Raw genomic sequence first — 17,552 nt, 5'->3', positions numbered from 1 at the left:
CCTCCCTGTATTTTCGAAGGGTGTTTAGTTCTTTGAAATGCATGTCAAATTATACTAATTTACTCTCACGTACTATTATAGTACTTCATATATTTATATTAAATACTATAGCACTATAGTTTATTTATTGTGGTTAATACGGATATGTGCGTAAATAATTGTGTTACATGATGTACTATGTACACGCGTGCATTAAGGTGTATGTGTGTGTGTGTGTGTGTGTGTGTGTATGTGTGTGTGTGTGTGTATGTGTGTGTGTCTTGGAGCAATATAGTATATGCACTATATATGCAAGTTAGTTGGGAACCTGGGGTCACGCAACAGTGTTCCCAATCGAACCCAGCACCTTCTAAGTCCATTGGATTACCTTTCCCCCCTTACTTTGAAGCAAGAAAACTTTAAATTTTGAACTATATGACTTCCCTCAAGAGCAACCTCTACTTTTAATTATGTGTTTGAAGACATATTGTTTTGCTAAAATACATTAAATATGATAATTTCTTAATTAGTTTCTTTTTGCCCTTTGCAGTAGTAATAAAGTTCGGTCAGACACACGTTCTTATCTTTTTTTTTATTATTATTAGACAATAGACAATATTACTTACTCACCAACCAATATGCATTTCTTGGATTTTTTTCGAATTTCGTGAGCAACACCAGTTCACTCAAGTGTTAGGTCTCAAACACTATTTTAGTGCTAAATGATCCGTACGTAAAATCTATAAATTGATAAATGTAATTGTACGATCAAAATGAAGAACATTTATGAGCCTTTAAAGATACTCAAATCACAATATATTCCAATAATATATATGGTTTAAATGTTGTTAGATACACCCTTCTTACAACTCTCGTGATGCAGAAGGATTCTGAGAACTTATAGATAAAGGAATATATTTTGTACGTAAATTTACAGAACGAGACGAGAAGTGAGTCCTCGAGAATCGAGACAATAAAGAAGTTTCCGAGAATTGAGACGAGACCTATAAAATTTACGATACGATATGATAAACCTTATTTCTCATCTCGTCTCGACTCATGGGCAACACCAGTTTGCACCGAAAGATGTAAAGGAAACTATTCAAGTTTTATCTGAACATATTCATGGTAATATTAAGCGTGGAGTAGTCAATGATTTTTTCCATTTAAGGTGATCCGTAGTAAGTTATACGATGGTGTGTTTAGTTTTTCTTGTTTAGGACGTATGTTAAGGAAATAAATCAGCAAATAGGCTGGAAAATTGAGGATCTGATTCTCGCGAGGGCTTCCTCACCTTCAAATAACCCCGCCCTCAATTATATGAGGGCGAGGGCGAGTGAGGGTGATGGATAACTCCCTTCGCGAGGGCGAGGGTGAACGAGAGCGAGAGCCAACTTTCACTGCGAAGGCGAGGGTGCGTGAGGGTGATAGACAACTCCCTTCGCGAGGGCGAGAATAAGTTTCCAGCACGAAGGCGAGGGCGGGCGAGGGCGATGGACAACTCCCATCGCGAGGGCGAGGGTGAACGAGGACGAGGGCCTACTTTCACTGCGAGGGCGAGGGTGCGCGAGGACGACGACAAGCTTCCAGCACGAGGGTGAGGGTAAACGAGGGCGAGGGCCAACTGCCACTGCGAGGACGAGGCTGAGTGAGGTTGGAGTAAAATGAAAATCTATGGTCATAAATAATGATGCACTAACATACACCTTGGATATCAAATTTCACTATTAGATTTCTTTGCTTGTAGATATGTTTAACTTAAATTTGTTTTCGTGATAATCCAAACTTTCAACATACAAGTATCAGGCTCCTACATTTTTGTAAAAAGGCCTTACTATAAAGTTGATCCTAAATCTTCCAAATAAGTAAAGATAATGATCACTAAAGTTCATAATTGACTTTTTCAAAACATACTGGCCTTAATTGATATATCACATGATTACCTTTCCATTTCAAACAATATCAGAGATTTCAAACTGGCAGATTTCAAGATGTCGGTGAAGGTTCATGATCTACTCTGCCCATTCTTCTTTTGCCAGTATGTGAAATTACTACTGTTTGTATTGTCTATCTTTTACTATTTTTACAGCTCAACACTTTATTTGATGCATTTCTATAACATAGCATAGGCCTTCCCCACCAACTTTGACCTCCTCCCTCTCCGTTTCTTATGGCGCTCAGCTGCTATAACTTTGCACATATACATATTTTCACATCCTCTATCAGATACACTATGTCTCATCCCGCAACTCGATTCATCCATTTGGACCGTTTACTTGTTAAACTGGAGAAATTGTTATCCTTCGTTTTTCGTTATCGTTTGGCCATGAAACAAACGCCACAGAGATATACCAATCCTATATACAAATGTGTGGTGTTGGGATATATAACTCATAGGATATGATGCTTTACTTTTTAAAATTTCAAAACTTCCAGTGTATCCCTAAAAATGTAATAAAGAAATGACAGCCATTTAAAAAAATATTCAATTAAAACTGAACAATCTTCACAAAATTTGCAATTGATCATATCCTAGAGCTTGTGGTTACCGAGATATCATTGTCAAAAAAAATGGCCATACACATATAAGCATCCACAAACATATAAACTTTTCTTGACCACAGACATATAAACTTAGCATTTTAATATATAGATATATAAAGTAGCATTACCTCTAAGGCAGGTTCTTAAACTGCGTGACGGAACGTAACCTCTCTGGCATTCACATCGGTGGTTTATTGGATCGCAATGGGCATTGGCCATGGCGCATTTCACCTTTTCACAATTCTCGTACAAACCTTAAAATAAAACATTATTACTGTTTTTTTACAAAAGAAACTTTCAACTTCATTTACATTTTAAGAAATAAAGTTAACATTCGATCCATACAAATTTAGATATTATTCATAAGAACTTCGTTATTTTGTGTATGGCTCTCGAAGGTGCGTTTCCGATACGTTACCTCCCGCAGGGAACGCGACTTAGGTGGCTACTAGGTAATTTTACTTTCGCCAGAGTTACAAATCATACTGTGAGCCAGTCAAGGTTTCCAGTCCTTACTGCCACACCTTTATTCTCATTCATGCGAATCATGCCACACCCTTATTGTGTTACATAATTTTTTTTCTGTGATTAGCTAGTTTTTTCGGAATTTCCTTGTATTTTTGTGAGGTTTATTTTGTTATACACGCACATATTTTATAATAGCAGAGTTCCAATACTCTGCACAAAGTATCTCCCAAGCAGCTGTTTCTTGTTAAAATGCCCTGGCCTGGCAACACGTCTTTCCTTTTTTTTTTCCTCCCCTTCCGTTAGACATCTTTTACTGATTCCGAAACAGCAGGCGGCCTAGTGTTCCGAAACGCACCAAATATGCTCGAATCGACGTTTTTCGCGCGTTTTTATTGCTTTCGTGTTTGTAGCGCATTGTGATTAGCCATCCACATTCAAATACTTTATTGCTTTCGCGTTTGCAGCGCATTGTGATTAGCCATCCACATTCAAATACTTTATTGCTTTCGCGTTTGCAGCGCATTGTGATTAGCCATCCACATTCAAATACTTTATTGCTTTCGCGTTTGCAGCGCATTGTGATTAGCCATCCACATTCAAATACTTTATTGCTTTCGCGTTTGCAGCGCATTGTGATTAGCCATCCACATTCAAATACTTTATTGCTTTCGCGTTTGCAGCGCATTGTGATTAGCCATCCACATTCAAATACTTTATTGCTTTCGCGTTTGCAGCGCATTGTGATTAGCCATCCACATTCAAATACTTTATTGCTTTCGCGTTTGCAGCGCATTGTGATTAGCCATCCACATTCAAATACTTTATTGCTTTCGCGTTTGCAGCGCATTGTGATTAGCCATCCACATTCAAATACTTTATTGCTTTCGCGTTTGCAGCGCATTGTGATTAGCCATCCACATTCAAATACTTTATTGCTTTCGCGTTTGCAGCGCATTGTGATTAGCCATCCACATTCAAATACTTTATTGCTTTCGCGTTTGCAGCGCATTGTGATTAGCCATCCACATTCAAATACTTTATTGCTTTCGCGTTTGCAGCGCATTGTGATTAGCCATCCACATTCAAATACATGGTCACTGTATTCAAAACTTACGCAAGAGCCATAAAAACGCGTTGCTAATGCATTGAATAGCCGTTCACTTTGAAACAAATCATTCATTTTAAGAATTATTATTTGAAATCCAAAATTAAATCTGAGAGGAAAAGCTCAAAAAACAATAACTTATCTCCATTTCTTGAAACATAATCCATAACATACAGTAACTTACTTATTCAACTGAGTAATACAATTTTATCTACTCAATTTCTTTTTCAACTAACTTATAGTAAATTTAGTAATCCATGGGAGTATAACTGATGCTACGAGCGTACCTATCCGCTCCCAAGTTCATGGCCATCTGCTTATCAAAAAGATGCAAAATTGAAAAAGGAGTAGTGATACAACAAGACCACAAATAAACCTAGATAGACCATGAAGTTACTGCAAGAGGTTTTCGGAGATTTAATAATTTCTAATGGCTTGTAGTCACTTCGTTCTCCGGACTTAAGTCTACCTGATTCTTACTGCTGTGACTATGCACAAAATAACGTTTATCGAAGAAAGCCCCACATATTTCAAGATTCATGTGATTTTATCAGGAATATTTCACATTAACAACTTTTGTGGGTCATTCAGAACAAATACCATTTGGATTTCACATAGTGCACGCAAAAAAAAAAAGAAAAAGAAACAAAGAAAGAAAAAGAAAGAAAGGTTGCTAGTAAACAAGAAAAAGGTGGACAGTAACCAAGTTAGTTTGTCAATATAGGAACAACAAAGTTATGTGTCCCAGCTGCCAAGCCAAAAAGGTTAACGAGAGAAGGTGATTGCAATCTTGCGTTACAGGTCAATATTGCTAGGTTACAGTGTAATAACTCACAGGGGTATGCTAACCGATCACGCAGCTACCACTGTCGATCATAGCCTGTAACCGATAACCTAGTTAGCAAGGGCACCTATCCTGGGGGCCGATGGGGCCCGGGTACCCCCAAAGCTCATGTGGGCCCCCTATTTTATTTCTCAATATACAATATTTGGCATAATTTGACTGCAATTTGTCTTAAAATCTTCATATATATATATATATATATATATATATATATATATATATATATATATATACCTTCTGCATCTGAATGGGCCCCCCCAAATTTACAGAGAAATCGGCGCCCTTGCTAGTTAGCATGTTAGAACAACCAACTGCTCGGTTAACAAAACAGAGTGCGTCCATTTTTTAACCGCGTATTTTGGTTTATGCAACATATTTAGTAAATTACAATAATTGATATTATTCCTTCAGTCACATATTTAATGATATGAGAACATCAAAAAATGCAATATTAAAATAGTTAACAACTACCAAAGTTTGTCGTTCACTTGTACTTATGTAATAACCTTGTAGGCTACCCATATCAGAGGGGCCGCGGTGGCTCAGTGGTATTCACCTCTGGTGCATGGGATGCCGGGTTCAAACCCTACTCCTATCAAGTGAACTTTGTGGTGGACAAACACCGTGTGCGTGGGTTTTCTCGGGGTTCTCCTGTTACCTCCCACCTCCTTCATTCCACCATTCCATCCATTTCTCATCATCACCGTCTCCTTTAGCCTAACCGGCATAACCGTGGGACGTAAAACTCAAAAATTTCATTTCATTTACCCATATCAGAGGTATCTGACAACTAACAGTGGGAGTTTGTTTGTGTGTTACTCTTTCCTATAAGAAAAGTTGTACAAGACTTTTAGTATTTGTACCGCAAAGCAACATACAATGTAATATATTTTCTGTAAACATCACGAAATTATTGTTATCAGTGTATGAATTATTTGACGTCAGTTACATGATTAGCAGTGTTACCATCTCGTGTATATTTGTACTAAGAACATGGCTTATAAGTTTAAATACATTTAAATGTCAGAAAATGCATAAACTTCCCTTTACTTTTCTTTATTAATTCATGTAGAATCCATATTTTAATAACTGTTTTCCTATTCCTTCGGACTATTCACAATTATTAAGAATTTTCGTTCTTAAAATTGTAAATGGCGAGATTGTTGTTTATGCTTCTAGTAATGCAGTGTTACCAGTAAACAAGTTCTAGAGGGTTAAATTTACCTTGTGTGAAAATCGGTTGATAACAACAGAATGTTTTAAATTAAATTAATCTTTTTGAATTGGTTTTCTTCTAACCTATTTTATAAGTTAATAACAATCAATCACTGTATTGTTTCAAGCATTTTTCAGCAACCTTTTTCGATTGATTACCGGTGACCTTGTAAAATTAACATTTTTGTCTCACCAGGGATGATATTGAAACTGCACCTTGAATTAGGAGACATTCTATATATTTCCTGATAGGACTTCTCTAGCAAGTTCCAAAACAGGTGTTCGTTTCTTGCCCGGAAGTGACCCCGCCTTTGCAGGGGCTAAAATATATAGAACATTTTGACCTATTTTCTATAGCAGGCGATCATAAAGTACGTTGCTACTCCTAAAAATTGAAACCTATGCTAAAACACCAAAACACCTGTTTCATCATTGTAAAAGCATAATTTAACGAAGTGAAAATATTTGCCCCAGGGTCTTCACAGGGTCTCAGGTGGTGTCTAACTCAAAATTTTGAATTGGAAAGAGGGGCAAGTAGAATATCGTTTGAAAGCTAGTGTTAAAAGAAAAACGAAAACAGAAGTCTCACAGCTCTAATCAAACTCTGTGCGAAATGGAGGAAGATTCAAAATTTGAAAACAGTCTGCAGCTAACAGTGCATTGCCACCACTAGAATTCCAAAACTGTGATACAGGTGTCAAAATTCTAAAACACGTGTCATTATTTGAAAAGTTCTATTTATCGAAATGATAATGTTTACCCCAGGGTCCCCGCAGGGTCCCAGGTGGGGTCCAACTGAAGATTGGCAGTTAAAAAGAGGGGCACGTAGCATATCATTTGAAAGCTATCCCGCTACAACTTACCGACAGCCCAGCCCGTCTGGTAGAAGTGATCTAGAAACCTCTAGACCACGTGGCTGTTTTCCATTTACAAGTGTCGTTTTGATGTGAAGAACCACATAGTTCGACATTTGTTTCAAAGCTTTAGGTGTAAGAGGTGCTCATGAACCTTAAGATTCAGCATGTATTCGTAGTGTAAACACCCCACCATTTTGCACAGGATTGGCGTAGAGACGAAATATTGGTTCCATACGCTGTCTGTTTTGAGAAACTTTGAAAGAAAATACTACTTAATCCATTTGAAAATGTGTAGTTTGACCGCTGCCCGCATATAGGGACTCCAAGACATACGTTTTCATTTCTATACATTGAACGTTTGCAATGACGAATTTAGAAAGCCAGCAACCCTGACTTATAGCCTGTGATTAACTTGAATGAAAAGTTGTGTTAATCAATTTGCAATAACGTTGACTTACATCTAGAAAATTGATTCTCTAGATTGCAAAGAAGGTTCACAAGCTCATCAAATTGATGGTGACAAACTCTGTTCTCCAGGACATTATAATTACCTTAGACGATTATGTTACGTTCGAAGATAATACTCAATTCCAGCCCTTGGACATGACATCAAGTCAACAAGGAACTGCTTCGGGTACCGAAGGCGATCTGATTACGACTACCTGGACCCAAATCCTTCTCAGGAAACCGCATTTTGGAGATCATGGAGTGAAGCGAAATTGAGGGATATTGTAGCAGCTTATAACAACGCGTCCAGTGGTCGCAAACTCCAGGATGCCAAACGTGTAGCAAGAGTTGACATCTGTACAAGTGACATCATTCGGATGAAACTATTCCTAGACAAGGCATCCAAGCGGACCAAACTAGCAGAACTCCGAGAATCTTTCAAAGCATGGTGCAAAAATCAACGCGCTGCTCCGAATTTTTTCAGGGTCACTGAAGAAGGCATTGTCACTGAAGAAGCACTGGAACGTTGAAACGAATTCGACAGCTACATTTAACAAATCAGGCGAGAGATTGAATAGGATAACTACAATCTTGATCAAATTGTGAATCTTGATCAAAGTGGATTCAATTATGAATTGCTAACACCACGAACTCTAACTCAACGTGGAGCAAAAAATGTCGAAACTCAAGTAAGATGCGAATCAAAAGTGACACATTCTTACACAGTCCAGGAAGCGATTTCGGCATCAGGAAAGCTCGTGGGCCCGACTGTCATTGTGCTCCGCGAACCATCCGGGAAATTTGGATCAAGGGTTTAATGTAAAATCCCTCAGATTCCTGGAGTCATGATCAGAGCAAACAAGTCAGGAATGATGACAAAGGCAATATTCAAGGAATACCTGCCACATCTTGTTCGAGACGTTGGAATCCTTGTCTTTGTTGAAGGACGACGCAGCCATCATGAGAGATCCGGACTTGTATCAAGAGTGTCCTGACTTACACCCAGAAAGAATCATTCCAGGCTGTACTTCCTATGGACAACCATTCGATATGGGGTATATTCTTTACAGAAAAATGATGATGAAGCGTGCCCACAAGCATGTTCGGAATGAAGGACTCGGAGACAAGCTAGACATGACAAATCGGTATTCTACGATTGGGGTAACACGAAGTCAGTTGGAATCACCCAGATTCCAAGATATGATCAAGTACGCTTTCGGCAAATGTGGATACATCGACCTTCCTGGTGATTTTAGTTACCAGTCAGTGAGAGACTTGTCTTTCAGTTTCCACACAAAGAATCCAGCTTTCTTGACATGTTCGATTCCGGACGACGAACACTACATGGAGAAGAGTTTTATTCAGTGCACTTGGTGTCTCCAACCACTGTGCTTTTATCACTTCTTCATGAACAATAGCACGGCCGCACCACTCCACGAGACACTCAAGACTCACTATCACGCCGTAGAATGATCGTCATGCATATGGCCCTCATACCTGCATAACAAAAGATACAGTCCTGGTAGCTACCACGTTGCTACGACCGTGGCGTGTGACTTACATGGGTCTCACACATAGACCAGAACAAAAGCCAAGCTTCAGCAAACAACAGTCGACGGAGCCGTGTCTTCTAGACTGCTTCTACCAGACGGGTCGTCAGAAAGTTGAAGAACGATAGCTTATAAACGATACACCTTTTGAAGCTTTTCAAAATGAAAACTTCGAGGTAGACTCCTTGTGGGACCCTACGAGATCCCGGGGCAAACATTTTCATTTAAATAAATTGCACGTTTTAAATAGTGTAACACATGTTTTAGAATTTTGACACCTGTATCACAGTTTTGGAATTCTAGTGGTGGGCATGCACTGTTAGCTGCAGACTATTTTCAAATTTTCAAATCACACAGAGTTTGATTAGAGCTGTGAAACTTCTGTTATCGTTTTTCCTTTAACACTAGCTTTCAAACGATATGCTACTTGCCCCTCTTTTTAATTGCCAATCTTCAGTTGGACCCCACCTGGGACCCTGCGGGAACCCTGGGGTAAACATTATCATTTCGATAAATAGAACTTTTCAAATAATGACACGTGTTTTAGAATTTTGACACCTGTATCACAGTTTTGGAATTCTAGTGGTGGCAATGCACTGTTAGCTGCAGACTGTTTTCAAATTTTGAATCTTCCTCCATTTCGCACAGAGTTTAATTAGATCTGTGAGACTTCTGTTTTCGTTTTTCTTTTAACACTAGCTTTCAAACGATATGCTACTTGCCCCTCTTTTCAATTGCAAATTTTGAGTTGGACCTAACCTGGTACCCTGTGGAGACCCTGGGGCAAATATTTTAACTTCGTTAAATTATGCTTTCACAATGATGAAACAGGTGTTTTGGTGTTTTAGCATAGGTTTCAATTTTTAGGAGTAGCAACGTACTTTATGATCGCCTGCTATAGAAAATAGGTCAAAATGTTCTATATATGTTAGCCCCTGCAAAGGCGGGGTCACTTCCGGGCAAGAAACGAACACCTGTTTTGGAACTTGCTCAAGAAGTCCTATCAGGAAATAAATAGAATGTCTCCTAATTCAAGGTGCAGTTTCGATATCATCCCTGGTCAGTAGGGTTGTTGCAAATTATTAACTGGTTCTAGCAGCCAAATTATCCATTAATCTCGACTAGGTTACCGCTTATTTTTCTCAGTGTGGAATTGAGAAAAAACACTCAGGATTGCAGGCTGCAGGATTTAAACCCAGGAATATCCAATCACGCTATAAGAACTCAAACCACTAAATGCACTCAAGGCCGTCGCGTTAAGCGCACAGGACGAGAATTCTCAGGCGCCCTCCTTCCCCCGCACTGTGTTATAAAAAACAACCATAGTTTATTTTGCACTACTAGATTTAATAACACCATAGAATAACACCATAGAATATACTAATAACGATACAAATATTAAAGCCCAATGTGTAAGTGATAATAAAAACTTCGTAGTTTTCTGACTTTCGCTAAAATCCAACATAATAAACTTTTCTTTCGTTGCGATTTTTTCAGTAGTTACCATAGCGTTGGATAACTAAAGTAACTTTTTCAGGTGACGTTTGTAATTATTTTGCTTGGGTTCCCGAGTTCGATCCCAGCCCCCGCCAAGTGAACTTTGTGGTGGACAAACACCGTGTACGTGGGTTTCCTCGGGGTTCTCCCGTTTCTTACCACTTTCTTCATTCCACCATTTCATTCATTACTCATCATCACAGTCTCCTTTAGCCTAACCGACATAACCGTAGGACGTAAAACTCAAAGATTTATTATTATTATTATTATTATTATTATTATTATTATTATTATTATTATTATTATTATTATTATTATTATTATTATTTGTAATTATTTGTGAGTATTTGCTTCAATTCAATCCTACATTTATAATTTATGTTCAAAATGTGCGGTTTGTTCATGTTTGTTCTGCAAGACGATGTTAACGATACGTTGTTCCAAAACATGTAGTGTAAAGACTATATAATGATAACATTAATATACTAATAAATTACAATAGAAGTGAGCAAAATTAACTGTATAATGGCATATACATACTTTATTCAAACACTAAGTGGCAGTCTCCTGACTTTTCTGTGAGAAAATGTGGACAATATCTCCTTGAAATCTAACTTTCTGGCTTCATCATTTTCAATAGTTAGTATGGCCAATGAATTAAATCTTTCCTGGGCCACTGTTGAGCATGAATATGTCTATTACTTGAGCATTTCTTGAACGGAATAGAAATAAATAAATAAATGTTATTGAATTCTACTTAAGTTTCTTCAGTTTGTACCAAATTGTCTTAGTCAAAACTGTATACAAGATTGTGGCGTACGTTGTAAGTTAATTGAACTCTTTGGGAATATAACTTAAGTCAATGTTGTGGTCAGTGGCGTATTTAGGGGGGGGGCTTCCGGGCTTAAGCCCCCCCCCGAAATCTTACTTACTATAGTAAAGTATATGAAATATCTTGCAGAATTTTCACTTTTTCAGGCAAAGCCCTCCCCGAAAGTTAGCAAAGCCCCCCCCCCCGAAAGAAAATCGTAAATACGCCACTGGTTGTGGTGTACGAGAAAATATATTCAATTGGTTTTTGTTTTGTTTCACTTTAAATACCGTAATGATTTCATTTGTTATTCGTACTTTGTTTGAATCCTATACAAAGAATACAAATGATGGATACTAGATTTCAGCACGTTGTGATATGAATGCGAATATCGTTTACTAAAAGTTATGATAGATATGCTTCAATAAATAAAACATGTTATACGGTATTCTAACCCACACAAACTTTGCTGATTCTTAATATAATAATTTCTTTATTTGTATTGTTCCTGATAATGATATTGATCAAGTTTTGTTTTATTTCACTTTGAATATTGTTATAATTTATTTGTAATTTGTACTTTTTCTGAATTCTATGCTATTTATATCTATGCATCGATACAAATATTATTTATCAAACAAAGCTATGTTAATTATGCCCAAATGGAAGAAATAAGTTATATAGTATGTCAGCATATACTGAGATGATTTGTCAATGAGCTCCCATAATATTGATTTGAAGAATTTATGTTAGGACCTAAATAATTGATAAACTGATCATTTTTTTTTAATTTAGTCCTCTTCATCGATAATTTTATACAATTAGTCCATGTGATATGTCATGATTTTTTTTTTTTTTTTTTTTTTGCAATAGTTTATTCACATACAGAATTACTTTGTGGCATAAGCAGCAATTTTTATCACTTTGCCCTCCTGAGATATTACACCCCCAAAATGGCATCAAAATCACAAACTTATTTTCGGACCCCCATAAATCTACGGTGTCAGTAGTATCATAGCTATGGATACAGCACAAAACTTATGAGCCCCCCACTTTGTGCCATTCCAAAATACAGCCCCTTTTAAAAGTGTAATTTTCTCTAGTTTTCATGTATTGGTTTGCAACCCTGCATATTTATTTAGACGCAAAAGTTTACATTCTCCGTGTACCTCAATCTCTCCCCTAAACATTCGTTTTGTTTGGTGTTCGTCTGATTCGTACTTCCTGAGCAACTGTAGTTTTTGTAAACGCTTGCAAATGCAAAAATTGGCACTCCATCGATAACAAAGATGGCCGCCATTCAGGAACACTCGTACATACTACAACGTGAATGATGTTATTGATATTCTAATACACAAGGTTCATCACACTCAATTTTTTTTGAATTTTCGGAGATAGTCGAGCAACCACCTCTGGACCACATCGTATGGATTGACCCAATTCTAATAATTAAAAAAAAAAAAAAAAAATTCAATTCGCTTCCCATTACTTTAGCTTGTGTACAAAGTTGAGTACTATACATTTTACCCGAATTCAAAAAAGAGGAGGTTCTCAATTCGACTCGTTTATATATATTCTAGCCGAAATACCCGTTCTTCGTATGAGAAGAATGTATTTATATAAAGTGTTTAAACCCCATCCTCCCCTTAGGATACGCATGGGGGATGAATTTGGACTCAAACTTCATCGGCAATGTTACTATTCATCTCATGGATTGGACATTAATATCGAACGTTTTCAATTATTTTTACGTGTCACCCTATTTCTACCCCAGCCCCTATCGATGGGGCTAAACTTGGACTACAACGACGTCGGAAGTGTAATCTCAGAAACCCCAAAAACTATTGATTGGACACTAATAGAGCCCAGTTTCGATTATTTCTTCTTGTCACCCCCTCACGCCCTCTCCTTCTCTTGCCAAAAGTGTACTGAAACCTAAGTTAAGAAAGAGTCAAATGATGTTTAAAAAAACTCATCAAAATCGGTGCAGCGGTCTAGAAAGAATTAATTGTCAAACATATTTTTTTTACGAATCATATACCTCACCCTTCACCCCTTTGCGAAAATGTGCTAAAAACATAAGGTAGGCCAAAGTACATTTTTGTACAAGAAATAATCAAAATCAGTGCAACTAGAAGAAATGAAGAACAAACATCGTTACATTAATTTTACATACAGGAAAGTGCCCCCCTTGTTATCTTTTAAAACGGAAATTTAAAAAAAAACGCCAGGACAACGGTCCTTATTTTAAATAAAGAATTTATGTAAAAAGTTTCATCTTCGTAAGTTGAGAGGATTGTGAGATATTCAATTTATCGCATAAATTTTGAACCACCTGCTCCCCCTTAGGATATGCACCTTTATCAAAGTAACATGTTACGTTATCTATCTTAGGATTTTATCTTTTCATTTTTGTTAAAATACCTATCCTAAGAGGGGGCGGAGGTTCAAAATATATGAAAAATTTAAGTATCTCACAATACTCTTATTTACGAAGATGAAACTTGATACATAAATTCATCACTTAAAATAATAGAACCTGTGATCTGGCATTTTTTAATATTCTTGTTTTAAAGGGAGCAAGGCAGTATCTTCTATGCATATAAAAATTAGTGTAATGATGTATGTGTTCAAGCATGACCTCAGCATAGGTGCACGATTTTATTTATTTACTTATTTATTTTCGAAAGAGTGTACTTCCACCGTGGGGGCTCGTGTAAATTTCAGTAGAACCTAATTATAATATTCGGAGTCAGACCATGAAATTCCTGAGCAGCTGGCAATGTCAGTATCATAATTGGGTGTATATTAATGTATTATTTTGTAATTCATACAGATTTTTTTAAAATATTTGTTCACATTTTATAGGCTAACTCATTTTATAGGATGTTAATGTTCTACTTTTAGTTTAGGGGTAATCTACCTAAATTACTGGGGTAACGAAATGGTGGAAAAATTAAACAGACTCAAAAGAAAGAAAAACTACTTTAAAAAGGAATTGACAAGTAGAAAACGAAAAGTTTTCATTAAAAAATATTAACAAAATCCAAAAGTGCGCTATGTTTGAAAGCAGAAAATAAATAATTTCTTACCATTTTAGTATTTGAAAGATTGAAGTCTGTGCCAAATCAAATAAATTAATGTCTAATATCAAGATATAGATAGTTTCAATGATAATTGAATGAAACATTAATTTAATGGTCTTGGCACAGAAATTTTTAATTTTTACGTCCCACGATTATGCCGGCTAGGCTAAAGTAGACGGTGATAATGAGAAATGAGTGAAATGGTGGAATAAAGTGGGAAGAAACGGGAGAACCCCGAGAAAACCCATGCATACAGTGTTTGTCCACCACAAAACTCACTTGGCGCAAGCTGAGCTCGAACCAAGGACCTCATGCACCAGAGATGAACGCTCTTCCACTGAGCCATCCTGGCACCTACGTCTTGGTACAGGCTTCAAAACATTTTATATATGGGTAGATAATAGTAATGAGTTATTTTATCCTTTTTTTTTTATTATTTTCTGCTTTCTAATGCATTTTTGAAGTCGGTTAATAATGTTTTCAGAAAAGTTGTTAGACTATCTATCTAAAAATTTGAAGCACCACATCTATCTAAAAATCTGAATATGGATGTCATTTCTCCTCCGTTTTCGTAACTTTTTTGTGTAACGGAGGGGAGAATTTCCGAAACTCTTATGCTATTCAATAGCGTATGGTTGATAAGTCCTGAAAAAAGTCCCAAGTTATTGTTCTAAGCATTGGATTTTAGCTGAATTAATTTTGTACGCCAAATTATGAATAATGTTTGAAAAATCAAGTTAACAGGTTTCCCCTATAAAAATATACATTTTATCTAAGTGCAAAATTCTTACAAATCTTCTTAAAATATAATGATCTTATAGGTTCGAAATAATCTATAAAAAGTCAAATACGTAAAGTACTACTTGCGGTCATATGGTGTGAAAGGCGTTGCCCCATTTCCTAGATCCATTACCATTACGCTTAACCAAATGTAGACGAACAAAACAGCAGCCATTGAAGTACGCATTGTCAACAAGAACAGCTACTGTATGTTTAATTGACTTAGATCTTTTACCAGGATAGAAATACTCATTCAATCAGCATACGGTTTATAAAACCTATCAACGCTGTAACTTTTACACCTCGATTTTCTTATTTTTCATGCAGTGTTGTAGGCAGATACTGTAGGCTATAACGCAATGATACAATAATACTATCTAATCAGAGATTGTGCAGAAACAAGAAGTCCGCTTTAAATTTACCTTTCACTGCAGATAAGTTTATTCAAAACCTCTCTTCCTTTCCCAGGAATTAAAAAAAAAAATATATCTATTATCTTCTTCACGATAAATATGCCACTCCCCTTGGTTGATTAATTTATTTAATTTTGTGCTAGGTGAATTTGTGGCGATAAAACATTGTGTGCGTGGGATTTCTTGGTGTTTTCCAGTTTCCTAACAAATTCTCATGCCACCAACTCTTTCATTATATTTCAGATTCACTAAGGAGTAAAATTAAACAATTCAATTCATTCCATACTATAGTCTAAAAACTCATAAATTTCCCTTTACGTGCACTATGGCACAGGTAACTTCCTGTGTTAAAATAACAAAGAATGAACAGTGTCTAAAGAAGTGAATAGTACTAGGCGTATATTAGCAGACGTTTAACGTGTGCTCTCAAGCTTACAGCAAACATTTATTATTATTATTATTATTATTATTATTATTATTATTATTATTATTATTATTATTATTATTATTATTATTATTATTATTATTATTATTATTATTAAGGCAAGGATGTGGTCCACTTCTCCTGTTCACCGTATATATAGGAGAGGCTATGAAAGAATTCTTTAACCGCTTAACGGTCGAATTTATTTTAGAGAAACGTCCCGAAAAGGTCATATATTTTTTTTTTTATTTCATATTTTAAATCTATCATAAATGCGTGCTAACACGATCTATTTTAAAAGTCAATAAACCAAAACAAAAGACGGTTAATTTGCTTGTTAAGATTTGCTGCCTGCACCTTTTCTTCTCACAACGAAACATTTCGCTTAAATACAGATTCGAACGGAAAAATATAGTTTCAACGTAATAACTCGGGATAATCCAGATTTGCATATTACCCTTGAACGTAATAATTCGGGTAAAACCGTTAAGCGGTTAATGAAAACGAGAAAGGCGTAAAAATAAAATGCCCAGGTTTACAGCACAATAAGGTTCGCTGATGACATAAAGATTATCCTTTAATATAAATACAACTTCACCTTCTCAAAATAGGGAGCAGGGGTGTGTGTACAGCTGCCACAGCATAGTATTGAGTCATGTGAAGTTGATAAAGCAGTAGGTGCAGTTTGTGTGTTGAAAGTTTGAATACGAAAGAAAATGCGAAGGCTTTCCGCAGAGAAGAGAAAATCCATCGGGAACAGTGTGTGTACTAATAAAGAACTAGCTTACAGACTATCGACAAAACTGGAAGAAATAAGTGCTGATGCAGTGCAAACGGCAATTAGAAAATATGGAGAGGAGTATCCTCGAACAACAGATCCCAACCTGGAAGAAAACCAGGCCCAGCTAACCCGGAGTTGAAACGAAGTTATTGAACGCATTTGCCTGCAAAAAAGAACTCTCTTTGCGAGATGTTGCCCGAAAATTCGCAACATCTATTGGAATGGTGCAGCGTGTCAAACGGAGATCTAACCTAAAAACTTACAAAAAAAAAAATTAAAAAAATAAATGAAATGCAGAACAGGAAGTAGCCGTAAAAACGTGCGTAAGGAAGTTACATTACTCTATTCTGTCCAAAACAAATGTGTGCAAGAATATGAACGACGAAACGTACGTCAAATTGGACTATAAATCATTGCCTGGTCCGCAATATTACACTGTTCGCAAAGGTTCGGTTGTCAAGAAAGCTAAAAATCAATTGCAAAATGTGCCAAAAATGTTCTGGTCTGGCAAAAATATCCTCATGTTGAATGCAATCACGTGCATTTTTTACCAACCGTTCAATGACAGGCAATCTCTATGTCAATGAGTGCCTAAACAAGCGACTTCTAACAATGTTACGTAAATACAGTGGTAAAACATTATTTTGCCCTGACTTGGCGACGTGTAATTATGGGACATTAGCAATGCAATGGTATCGGAACCAGGATGTCAATGTTGTGGGCAGAGAGATAAATCCACCAAATCGCCCAG

The 17,552-nt window shown here is 36.6% G+C and overlaps 1 protein-coding gene across 1 annotated transcript in view; it reads right to left on the bottom strand.

Moving 5' to 3' along the window:
• The window catches only part of LOC145669259 (uncharacterized), a 77,781-nt gene extending 62,254 nt beyond the window's left edge, over positions 1-15,527 (bottom strand). Inside the window, exons 1-2 of the mRNA XM_081737579.1 lie at positions 15,271-15,527; positions 2,652-2,777 (exon numbers count right to left, since the gene is read on the bottom strand). Coding sequence (XP_081593705.1) covers positions 2,652-2,777; positions 15,271-15,370 — 226 coding nt within the window. The 5' untranslated portion in view covers positions 15,371-15,527. The remainder of the gene's footprint in view (positions 1-2,651; positions 2,778-15,270) is intronic.
• Between the last annotated feature and the right edge of the window lie 2,025 nt (positions 15,528-17,552).

The sequence above is a fragment of the Thermobia domestica genome, chromosome 13, assembly GCF_964235325.1.
Source record: "Thermobia domestica chromosome 13, izTheDome1.hap1.1, whole genome shotgun sequence".
Taxonomy (NCBI): domain Eukaryota; kingdom Metazoa; phylum Arthropoda; class Insecta; order Zygentoma; family Lepismatidae; genus Thermobia; species Thermobia domestica.
Note: the sequence above shows the minus strand (reverse complement) of the source record. Positions and strands in the feature narration are given on the sequence as shown.